The 12,279-nt window shown below is 37.7% G+C and overlaps 1 protein-coding gene across 1 annotated transcript in view; it reads right to left on the minus strand.

The window, feature by feature from the left end:
• The window catches only part of ROBO2 (roundabout guidance receptor 2), a 496,976-nt gene that overhangs the window by 69,329 nt on the left and 415,368 nt on the right, over positions 1–12,279 (minus strand). The window contains exons 15-16 of the mRNA XM_075170325.1: positions 6,451–6,682; positions 618–742 (exon numbers count right to left, since the gene is read on the minus strand). Coding sequence (XP_075026426.1) covers positions 618–742; positions 6,451–6,682 — 357 coding nt within the window. The remainder of the gene's footprint in view (positions 1–617; positions 743–6,450; positions 6,683–12,279) is intronic.

Here is a 12,279-nt window from a genome sequence, read left to right on the forward strand (position 1 = left end):
AACAAAGAAGGAGAAAATACAACCAATGCAGGCAACTCTCGTATAACAAACTTTGGATATAGTAGTGGTGTTCAACCTGTTCCTCAGAGCAAATAACCTAGTACTTTAAATTGTGAGTCTTGACAGAGATGGTACTTGGAAGAAGTCTTGTATTCTCCCAGACCCACAGTCCTTGAATTTGACCTTGAAGTGTTAGGATTAGCATTTTTCCAGGGGAAAGAAAAGGTATCCTTCCTGCAAGCTTTTCTGCTAGATTGAAGACACTCTAAGACAGGGACTTCACTGTCTGTCTTGAGAGTGCAGAAGCCCTTAACAAAAAAACCCCTTCTTCTCATTCCACAACAGGGAAAAGCAAGAAAGAGAAGCACTATAAACTAGCTGGCAATTACTTCCAGCTCTCTTCCAGATCTAGCTCATGGTATTTTTGCTTTTAATATAACAGTAATACTGCTTTTAAAAAAAAAAATTCATAAGCAGTCAGTCCTCTTTCTCCATATAATTATATGGGCAGCTGTAGATGCTGTCAGAATCTAAATCCATAAACAGAACTATTGTTCCATAATTCAAGCAGGCTGTTTCCTTAAACACACAACCCTCCCATTAGACATCCTTTTTACCTTATATTCCTGGATGACTCCATTTTGATGATCTGGAGGGGGAGGATCCCAGGAGATGCTGATGCTTGTGCTGTTGTGGTTTCCAACTGTCAGGACAGTAACAGACTGAGGAGGGGCACTTGGAGCTACACCAAGGAGAGGGAACAAACAGAAGCAAGATATTAATCCATTTGCTAGAGCACGAATTTTGCTGAAACAGTGTAAGAGCCAGCAGACAGTATACAAAGTTCACACTCCCTGCAGGCCTAGGTATGCACATTTTGTTAGGCACAGACGATTTTGAAAAATGCCTTTCTGAAGAGAAGCATAGCGCTGAATGACAATGTGAAATTTGTGGCAATGGAGAATCAATACAAATCATTCCTGATTTATTTATATTTAGCATTTCTTAAGTTTGCATTGGAATTATTCTCATGCTTGCATTTGTTTTCCATAATATGCATGGATAGCTATGAATATATCAACTAAGTCATAATGTGAGGCTGCTTCACCTGGCCTGAAAAGTGTTTTGATTTTCCTTTCCCCACATGGTTTAATAATAATGTGAGCAGTAGACGGTTAAGGATCTTTTTTTGTTTCTTGTTGGTTCTCCAGGAAGACAATAACTTAACAGTTTTAAACATAAAAACTTGCAACACCTAGGAGGAAAGGGGTTAAACTGTTCAGGGCTTTACATCAAATGTCAGTGAATGGGGAGGTGCTAAGTTAGGTCAGATGTATACTTATGTCCTCTTTTCCCTTGGCAAATTGCTTTGTCTTCAGAGTCCTGTTCAGTTCAACCATTCACAGCTGTTTGGCTGGTCACTGTATATCAAGGCCATATCTACAAGACAATTGCTTGCCAGCCCTGCTAGATTGGCTAGAAGTGTGAAAAAAAAAATCACCGCTGTTAGTGATCAGAGCTATGTTGGCAAAGCCCCTCTTGCAGTTACACCAGCAGCAGGGTGCTTTTGTTGGCTCAGGACATGTTTGGGAAGTGGTGCAGCAGCTCTGCTGCAGAAAAGTCCCCTCTGTGAGTATCTGCTGCATCTCCACGCAGGGGCTCTCCCATGATAGCTATAGCTGCCACGGCAGAGGGCTGTGGCATATGTCCCTCCTCAGCCACTTAAAAGTTCTTGCAGCTCCTCCTCTCCCCTCCCTTATTTCTAGGCAAGTGTTGAAACTCCACTGCAGTGGCAAGCCAAGTCACCAAAGTCAAGTGTATTATATTAAGGTATAGTCCCTGGGGAAAAAAGAAATTGATAACAGCTGCACTGAACTGGTCCTAGGATCCGTCTAGTCCGTTTATCCCACTCCATCTATCCAGTCTTCAAAAAAACTAATAGAAAGAGGCTAGGAAAGTGTGAACTCATAAAGCAAGCATATAGTGATACCTCTCCAGGACAATTTTCCAATTCACAGAAGCCTGTTGCTTAGACACTTTCTGTTCCAGGGCGATGTCTTTGTGTTTAATAACTCCTTATGGAATTTTTCTTCCACATATTTGTCATCGCCTGTAATACGATCTTAAAACATTTAATATGAAATATGGAAGCTTATTTTGAAGACTTATAGTAGACCTTGTACCAGAACCTAAAATATCCATCACTCCCTGCTGCCTCAATTTCAAATCTAGATAGACCTCTGGTTTGGGGCATCTCACATCGTGTGTCACGACTCCCTGACTCCAGTCCCCTGGTCTAGAGTACTCCTATCCAGAGAGGACTCCTTCACTGCTAAGCTCTATGGCAACAGGACTCTAGTCTTATCTTTAACAGATACTCCTGAACTGCATGAACATCCTTGGACCACGCTTCTCGGAAAAGCAAAGAGCCACTGACATCTTCATATTAAAGTCTGGCAGGTTTAACACAACTAAACCCAGCCACAGATATCAGCAGTAGTCAAGTTTCCCGAGTCAATTCAGATTCCCTTATTGTTCCCCGTGGCCTCTTTGAGACTGGCTATGTTCCCACTTCAGATGCTCCTCAGCACTCGACCTGGCACAGGCTCAAGGAGCTGAGCTCAAATCCTTTCCCTGATAACCCTGAAGAGTTGGAGTAGCCTGTGGCAGGAATCACACAACTTAAAACTAGGGTATATCAGAGGTGGGGAAAAGGGACCGCACAAGATTACATCAGAAAAAAATATTTTAGAGAAAAAATGTATTACTGTCCTGTGAGGCTGCACATTTTGACAACTACATTTTCAGGTGCTGGTTCAGCTGCAAAGTAAACAGTGCTTGGTAGAGGCCTTGTGACCTTGAATGATGCAGAGAAACAGTATACTGGAGCTGTATTGTGGGCAATTTGACTCTTAGCCAGCTCAAGTGAAGCACGGAAAGGTGGCCTTGGGCTACTCCTTGCAATCGTGCAAAGCTGGTGAAGTTAATAGTTGCATTGTGTATTTTATGGCAAGTGAAATAATTTGCCACACAGTAAAAAAATTAGCATTTTAAAAGTCTTCAAGTTATTCAATAACAACAGAACCATGAATAAATGTATATGTGCGATATTAATTAGAACAACATTTTACATGAAAATAATAATCATAAAAATGGCAAAGCTTAACACTCTATAACTCATTTTTGGTTTTAAGTATAACAGAACAACTTGCTGAAATGTATTTACTTTCATCCTCAAACACAAAGGGCATTCAGAAATATAATTTCTTATACACACATACCGGGAAACACGGGGCGGGGGGAGAGTAAATGCTAAAGAAATGTAAAATGAATACCGTACTCTAACATTTAAAGAAAAATATACTGTATTCATTTGTCTTTTCATTTAAACTGCACGAATACTCTAGTTAATATTCTACCAGTGTGTGTCTTTTTTTTTTTTTTGGAGGATATATGGTAAATTTGAAGCAAAATTAAAATTGCAGCTGATGAATGCAGCTGAAAGTATCATTTTAAGAGCTGCACTAAGGCAAGAAGCAATTGACAGACAGCAGCTGATAAAAACGAAGGAGACTTCCATTACCGACTGCCATATTTTTGTGGTGACAAACAATATGCAGAACAAATAGTACTCCACAAAGTTATTCCAAAAGAGATTTAAACAGTGGATGTAATTGAAAAAAATCATCTATCTTTAGAGCAAGTGTGAAAGAATAGTGAAAATTAGAAAATAAAATATTTTATTTAGCTCCTTTTCGTACGTGTATACACATATATGTATATAACAGTTCTGCTTCCTCTCTCTGATAATATCACTCTGTTAGCTGGCACCATGATATAAATTAAGCCACTTGTCTGACACTGCTGCAGTTATTAAATAGACCACATTGAAAAATAACATTTTTAAAACCGTTTTCTCATTTCCCTTGCTGCTGGCTTGTGGAGAACACCTTGCCTGCTTCTTGACAGGTCAATTATTCCAGTGCTCAGCTTCTTCTTACAGATATGAAAGAACCCAAATCGCTGCTCATCTTTTCCAGACGCAGCCAAACAGAATTCCATTTGTTACCTTCACAAGGCCAAAGAGGCAGGAGATGGATGGATACTGAACTGTGACAAATGTCTGATCTAGAGGAAAAGTCTAACTGCAGCAAAATTGATTTTTGGAGGTAGGCCTCAGAAGTAACATTGCATGCAAAATTCAATCCAGCAGAAAGCTGCTACTACCTTTTGGTCGTACTTTACCTTTACCAGGGTTATTTGTTTTGATGTCGCAAAAAACTTCCCACGCATGTATCACTCTTCCAAATTATTTTTATAAAAATAGTATGGCTGACATTTTTTAAAAGTCAAGTCTAAAAAAGCTCATTTTCGAAATGAAATCACAGGCGACACAGCAAGTGGGATACCTTTAAATAGACTGCTATCTTTCTTCATTGGATGAGAAGCAAACCATTGTCATTAAACATTTAGTTGATGTTATTTTTGAAATAAATGAACACCAATATAATTACAAAGATAATGTGAGGAATTAAAGGAAATATCCGTAGAACTGCATCGTCTGAATGTCTTAATTTTCTCATGGAAGTACACAACTTTATCACCCAAGCAAGAGGAAGAATTATTTACGGGGGCTGACATTTGTCTGATGATAATATTTCATGTTATAGGCTGATGTTTTTTTGAGAGATATACTTGTAAACAGACTCCTTGAAGGTGATATTAAACTACAAAGTGGATCCTAGGCTGAGAGTTATACATATCTGTAGGCAAGAAAAGTTTTTAAAATCTTCACTATGTGGAAAGTCATTCCACATGAACAACGTGGTCTTTAAAGTAGGAAATTACCTGACAGGCTCTGCTGGGAGCTGAGGTTTATAAAAGAAAATGTCATTCCTCGAGTATTTTATGGAAATAGACAGAAGGTACAAAATCTTCTCTCTTTTTCAGTAGTTCTTAATTTACCTTTAGCAAGAAACAGTTAGATGAACTAAATAAACAACAAAAATCAATTGAAATTGGACAGGAAGAAAATCTGCTAGTGAGGGGACAAAATCCTACATTTTAACTCTAGAAAAGCAGTTTCACCTGTAGAAAGCTTTTTCAATTTTCCTTTTTTTTTTTTTTTTAAAAGCTTTATTCAGACTGCAAAGATATTCTTTGCCGACTGCTTTAGGCTTTATAGTCTGAACAAAGCAATGGAACCATAAAGTCTCAAATCTAAATCAGACTTGAACAATGCCCTCCTACACGCTCTTCTACATGTTAACACTGAATTTCCTCATCTATAAAGTACGAATGACAACCAAGTTATCTTCAGGATTACTTACTTGTTGGGCAATAATCATAACAAATCAAAGAGAAAAGTGAGTAATAAGCGAGTCCGTTCTAGAATTAAAAAGTATAGTTGGCAATCAGCACTAAATTAAACCTCAGGAGATTAGTGTAAATGATTAAGATGCATCTTCAATAGGAAGGAAAGAGTGTACTCAAAACCCACCAAAACCATATGAGCATTTTGAAACTTCACCAGTATTTCTTTCCCTTGCTTTGAAAGAAATCAATGAAACAGAGAAGATGAACCCTTATTGTTACGATCATCCTTCTACTTTTACAGGAGAGATTCTCCAGGCAAAGGTTGCATGAGAGAGGTAGAAAGATCATTTTCTTTGTACATTTCTAAGAGAAAAAGATAAAACTTACTTATATCTCACCTCAGTCCGTTTACTTTTCAAAAAAAAGCAGTCCTGGAGTGCATACGTTTTAGGAAAACTATATACCACGCTACATGCTATAGATATAAATGCTTGTGCATTTCAGTAGTGTAAACTGTTTACTATGTCTGCATCCTGCGTGTTTCACAGAGGCTTGAAAGGTACTTAAGGAAATCCTCCGAAGGACTAAATAGGGCAGTTTCATGAATGGTGTGCTAACAGAAACAATAAAGTGGCAGGCCCTCGAGACTGGAGTTCCTTCAGACTAGTTAAATATCTGTCCTTCACTAGTCCCCATTTCCCAACCAAACAGTTCATCTACATTATTACCCATTCAGAAAGATGTGCTTAATATCAAACACTCATCTGTAAAAGGTTTCATTTATTTGTTTTATTTTCAAAGTGCAGACCAAAGTCTTTTATTGCAGCAACACTGGCTGTGAAAGAACGGCTGCAGTGCACACTTTTTCGAAGACCCAAAGCCACCTGTATATTAGAAGGACCTATCAGCCAGAAGAATATAGGACTGGCCCAGTGCTTTCTCATGGAATACTTACAGCACAAAACTGAATATTATAATGAATTCTAATGCCAACCCTATATCTAACAAACAGAAATCATGTGGAAGAAATAGAGCTGAACATATGCATACACACAATAACCAAAATGATCACTCTTGATTTCACCTTCAGTGCTAGACATGGAAGCCTGTTGCTTTTCTGACCATTTTACTAACCTTCCTCTGTGGTACGAGCAGACTTTGATTCACTGTCCATTCCTTGGAATTCATTGAAATAAGGGCGAACTTTAATTTCGTAAGTGACCCCCTTTTTCAAGCTGACGAGGACAGCACTGCGCTCAGTTGGGACTTTAACCTCCAAATTCTGCCATACAGCTGGAGAAGGGAGGCCAGACGTTTGGCGATACATTACTCGGTAGCCCTGAATAAACTGGGATTGGCGGTCAACCTAGAAATGGCATTAAATAATATGTCAATAAACATATTAAAGTAACAAAAGTTATAAAAAGAAAACATTTGCCTAGAATACTTTTGTCCTCATGAAAAAGAGAAAATTAACAGTTAAGATGCTGAATTTAAAAATCAAACTGCCTGTTTGTAAGTCACTGTTAAGTGTCTATAAAGAACATTTTTCTCACATTACTTGTTATAGAACATTTCTTTCTATTTTACTTTCTCCAGCTCTATATATCATGACAAATACCACCTTAAATCATAAAAGAAGGCCCCACCCCTGCAACAAATCATGAAGAGAACTTTGGCATAATGCTTACTGCATGTAAACTTATTAAGCACATCTTGGCTACTGATGTGCTGAAATACGAGAAGAAAAGAAAAACAAATTCTTTTCAGAAAAGGACAAGTCTTTGAAGATACCCTACATGCTTTCAGTTAGTCCATTACTTGGCTCACAGCTCATCTTTTCATGAGATGCTCGGGAAAGTAAAATAAACATAAGACAGATGCAGAGAAAACAACTTCCAAGGACATGTGCTGTTTCTTGCGATTAACAGTCTAAGCAGTCTCTTTGCATCTTGGGGTTGTGATGCTCTCAGGCCATCAGATGGAGACGGAATGTTGTTTTTAGTTTATATTTCATATGTTGCTAGGCCAGCACAATTCAAGATCGGACCATACATAGAGGTTTAACAATTCTAACCTATCATAGCTATAAATAGGATTTTTTTTGAAGGAAAAACTTAAAACGTGTTTTATCTTGGAGAGCTTGCATGCATTTTTTCTCCTGGCAAAAAAAAGGCACAAAATAATGATTCAAGCTGTTATGAAGTTTGCATGAATTGTGCCTGAAAAAACAGTCAAAACAATTTGATGCATAAAACCAAACCAAACCCAGCTGCTTCTGTAGCCATCAAATAAAGAGCCAAAGAAAGTGCAGCACAAATAACAAGACTATATAACTAGCTGTTTGGTAAATCTCTGGTTTATAACTAAGATTCAACAAGTAGGATTTCTTTTCTGTTTTTGACAATTTTCTAGCTCAAAGCTATTTCAGACTGAGAGATACATTTGTCTGACTTCTCTTAAGAATAAATGAATTTAAGGCCGAAAACACAAACCAGGGTCTATTACACTTCTCCTATAATCTTGTTACAGTTTACTGAGGCATTCAGAGGGGACACACATTCTTAGACATTAAAAAGCAGGGCCAGCAAGAAGAACACTTTATTTATGAGAGCAAAGCAGAAATGTCTTTCATCAAAACTGTCACTGTTAAAAACCTTGCAACATATGTTACAACAACATTAAGCTTGCATTTTATAAACTTCTCTACATTCACTTTAAGTGAATTTATGCACTGAAAGAGGGATATAACTCACAATAATAGCTTGTTAATACCGAAAGAATCAAGCTGTGTTTTTAAGAAGAACATTAAGCAGCTGTTTCCAGATGAAGAGAGTCTGTAAATCAGAGTAAATTGTTTTTATCCATGTTTGACTTTCATTAACTAAATGTTTTACGGACATAAAGACTTTATGAACCTCATGTTTACTACAAAATTCAGCAAGAATAATGTTTTCATGCACTTTGTAATACAGGTTCTCTACCTAAATTACAATATAAGGCTATGATGTTTAATAATCAAACAATGAGTTTGATTCCTGCCTAACTTCTGAGTTGGAAGCTATGCTGAAAGACGGCATAACTTTGTTAGAACTTTCCATTTTGTCTTTGCTGTGCTTTTAAGTTCTACTGACTGCTGCCTAGTGGAGAACATCTGAAAATTCAGAATTGACTAGGCTGAACAGTAACAGTGTGTTGCTACAAAACGGTATGGAAACTGTTTTGTACGGCATGGGACAAACACAAATGCACCCATCAACTCACTGAGAAAAACTGGACCCCTATGGTGTACCTATAGTTTACTAATTTTGAGTCCATGACACTTTCGTATTTGCTTACATATGGGTAATATATAAATTATTCATACACCTCTTTTCCTCCTAGACTTCTAAGTTCCTAACCTAAAAGACTAAACAATACAAGGAATATGAAAACAGAACACAGTAGTACAACAAGGCTGTCATGTATACGGGTGCTATAAACTAGCTTGATCTGGGGCTCACACAAGTTTCACAGAGCTTTCAATTAGAAGTTTGATTACAACAGGGCTGACTGATCTGCCCAAATTTCAGGTTATTGACAGTGATTCCATTGTTCAGGGTCTGGGAGGGTACTTACGAAAGAAAATACTGTGCGTTTTTAATGTTTTCTATAAACGTCCAGTTGCATTCAATATCAAGGAGAGGATATGAAGCCATCTCTCACACCCACGTAAAGCTAGTCTGAATGAACAGGGCCTTTCATATGGTCAAAATGTTGGGAAACCACTCAAAGGGCACTTCATTTATTGAGAAAGGTGGAATTTTTGTTTTGTTTGGAGTTTTCTGATTAGTAAAAAATTACTCTTGGATAATTACATGGATTAACCAGAGTTATTTGTGAGGTATAGGACAGGTATATTTCACATATACATACACGCACACATATATGTGTGTACATGTATATGTATGTATACACATATACATACATATGTGTATATGTCTATATATACATGCACACACAGTCTCATATATAATACAAAGCCTGTGACTTCATCGTTTCCTCCATTTGTATTGTGGTAATTACGTGTCACGCCAACAGCGGGCCACTAAAAATATGCTTAGCATTAAAGAACTGCATTCAGCTGTGCTAAGCAGCAAACAACTCTATAGGTTTGGTACACGTTCACATATAGGCAGAGTTGCAGAAATATGCACCACGATTTGATGAAAGAATGTAATCATTTCCAGGTATTCTCTTTCCTCTTTTTTTTGTAAATGATTGCCACTTCCTCATACAAAGTACTTAGCATTATTACAGAGATTGCAGGAGCTCTCTGTGCTGAATACTGGGATCAGAGAATATTTCTAGTCTTCCTGTGAGACTCTTAACTACTCTTGAATTTGTACAAGCAGCAGTGACATCCACTCAAAAGAGCTGCAACAGTTGCTGATCTAAAGATACACTTTCTCCCTCAAAAGACAGATGGCAGAAAATGCAGATGCTCCTTTAAAAGACAGAAGAGAGCAATTACTGGGTAGGTTCTGCTCAGCACTGACCTAATACTTTAAGGCGACCTACAAGCATAATTGGTCCTGCATGCTCCTTCTCACTCTTTTGCGATGAATACGTAGCGCGGGAGGTATCTACAAAACTGACGACAGCTCTCCATTTCTGCAGAACAGGAAACTCATTTTCCCTGTGTATTCAAATCTGCACATAGTGCAGCTGAACCCGAGAGAGGTTCAATGGCTGTTAGATCATTCGGTTAGGCTATTAGGTTGTTAAAAAGGTGGCAAGAAACTCATAATGCAGCTTATGCTGCAAATATAAGCTCCTTTCAGGCAAACCTGCTAATCTGCACCCTAAAGACATTTTGCAATATGCTCTGTAGTATGTAAATTTCTACCCCAAAAGATCCTAAGAAATACTCCACTCCCACATCAATACCCACAGCCATTCTTCATCTGGGCAGAATACCTTACACACTGTGCTGAACTCACTAGTACAGACTCACAGCAATCTCTGGAAATTCAAACAGCACTAGCATTTATCTATCCTACAGGAACAAGACAAAAGGTGACAATACACTGGAAGAGTGTCTAAAGGACTTGATTCTTGAAGCTTCCTGTGAAGTACATTCATTTCAAATCAATGTCAAATGAAAAGACAGAAGTAAATAAATTATCCTTCTGCCTGGTAGCCTCCTAGAAGGAGGCTCCGGTCAGGATTTCAATGCAACAATTCTTTTGCCATATTGAAGAACTGATTTTTATTCCTGCTTGTGCCACAGGGCTCCTTTATAATGCTAGGAAAATTTTCACATTTGGCCACTAATGAAACTCTCAGTTTAATGCCCAGTGAGGCTAGAACTATAGTTGATGTCAGCTAAAAAAGCGCTTGGAGTACACCATACACTATTGCAATGCACAATGTTTTGATAAAAGTAAAAATAAATCAGGCCCAAGGTTTAAAATTAGCCGTTTGATAACAGTGGGCATATCTGATTCTGTAAGTCTCATCAGCAATAAATATCTCTGCACCTCACCTCTCTATGTGTAAAGTTAGGATAATGGCACATTTTTATCATTGTGATGTTAAATTCAGTATTATTTGCGAAGCACCCAAATGTTACGGTTGAGAGCATGACAGATAAGCAAGCATGTGAAACAAACTAATAATTTTTTATTCAATGCAAGGTTTCAGTCGTATGAATTTAATAAGACCTGGCACTACACAGTGAATAAAGAAGATAAAAAGAAAGGTTGAATAGCTCCATGAAGAAGAGATCCTGTATGTGACCAGATAATTACAGGTACACTTTAATACTTATGCACAAGAGGAATAAATTTTAGTGACAGTGAAAACCTAAATGCTGACATTCCTCTTCTTTTTTTAACACTGACTTTGTAAGCCTGACCTTCTTTTAAAACACACAAAATACGTGTGTATATGTATGTGTATGTTTTGAAATTGCAACACAGTAGCAGAGAACTATTCCTGAATTTTTAAACTCAAATTTGAAAAAAAAAAAAAAGAGAAAGTAAAACCAAAACAATTTCAGAAAGCAGGGAGAAATGGGTGTTGCTTTGCTGGGAGTCAGGATGCCAGAAACTCAGTAATCAAGGACGTTCCTTGGCATTCACTCTTTGAATTGCAGAAAGTCAACACAAAGAGTCTTATGACTCTCATGGCACTTCTGTCCTTTTGTACAACAGCTACACTATCTAACCATTTTATATTAATAGTGTGGACTTTATTCTCTGGATAGAGTGGCTTTTTTCCTAGAGACTATGGTTAATTAATTGGTTTTGTTCTGGTTGCTGTAAAGTTTCTAATTAGCTGTTCCAGAGATCTTTTTTTGTGTCTTTCTTCCCTTGGGCAATTCTGAAACATCTCTACAGAGGCCTGTATGCTTGTCAGGTGGCATAGGGTCACTGCTTTGAGAGATCTTCCCAATAAGCTGATATCCATAGCATCCCTAACAATTTACCTTCACCTTACCATGTTTTCTTCACTCATTACTTGTTTAGTAGGGGCACCAAGAGACTCTTTTAGATAGATAGATAGACAGACAGACAGACAACACCCCCCCCATATATACACACACACAAAAAAATATATATTTCATTATAATATAATGACATTGTTTACATTGCATAAAACTGAATTCTGTTTATATTGGGGCTTCCTTTTATAGTATATGCTAAAGAAAGGGCAAGCCTATGAAACTGGATTTCTGATAGCTGTGACACCCAAGAAAGGACATGACGGAGATGTGAATCAGGTTTACAATTACTGGCTGCTAACATCCAAAGTTTCTAAACTACTGACCCATCTGCTTGGGCAAATGTCTGCTTAGGCAAAAGAGTTTGCTAGAAAGGTTAGTCAACCTGTCCTGGAGTTAGGTAGCTGAAACAGGCAGCAATTTTAGAAAGGCAAGCTGCGTGTGGAAATCATCAATGGCAAAATGCAATGACACAT

This window comes from Calonectris borealis, chromosome 1 (assembly GCF_964195595.1).
Source record: "Calonectris borealis chromosome 1, bCalBor7.hap1.2, whole genome shotgun sequence".
In the NCBI taxonomy this organism is placed as follows: Eukaryota; Metazoa; Chordata; class Aves; order Procellariiformes; family Procellariidae; genus Calonectris; species Calonectris borealis.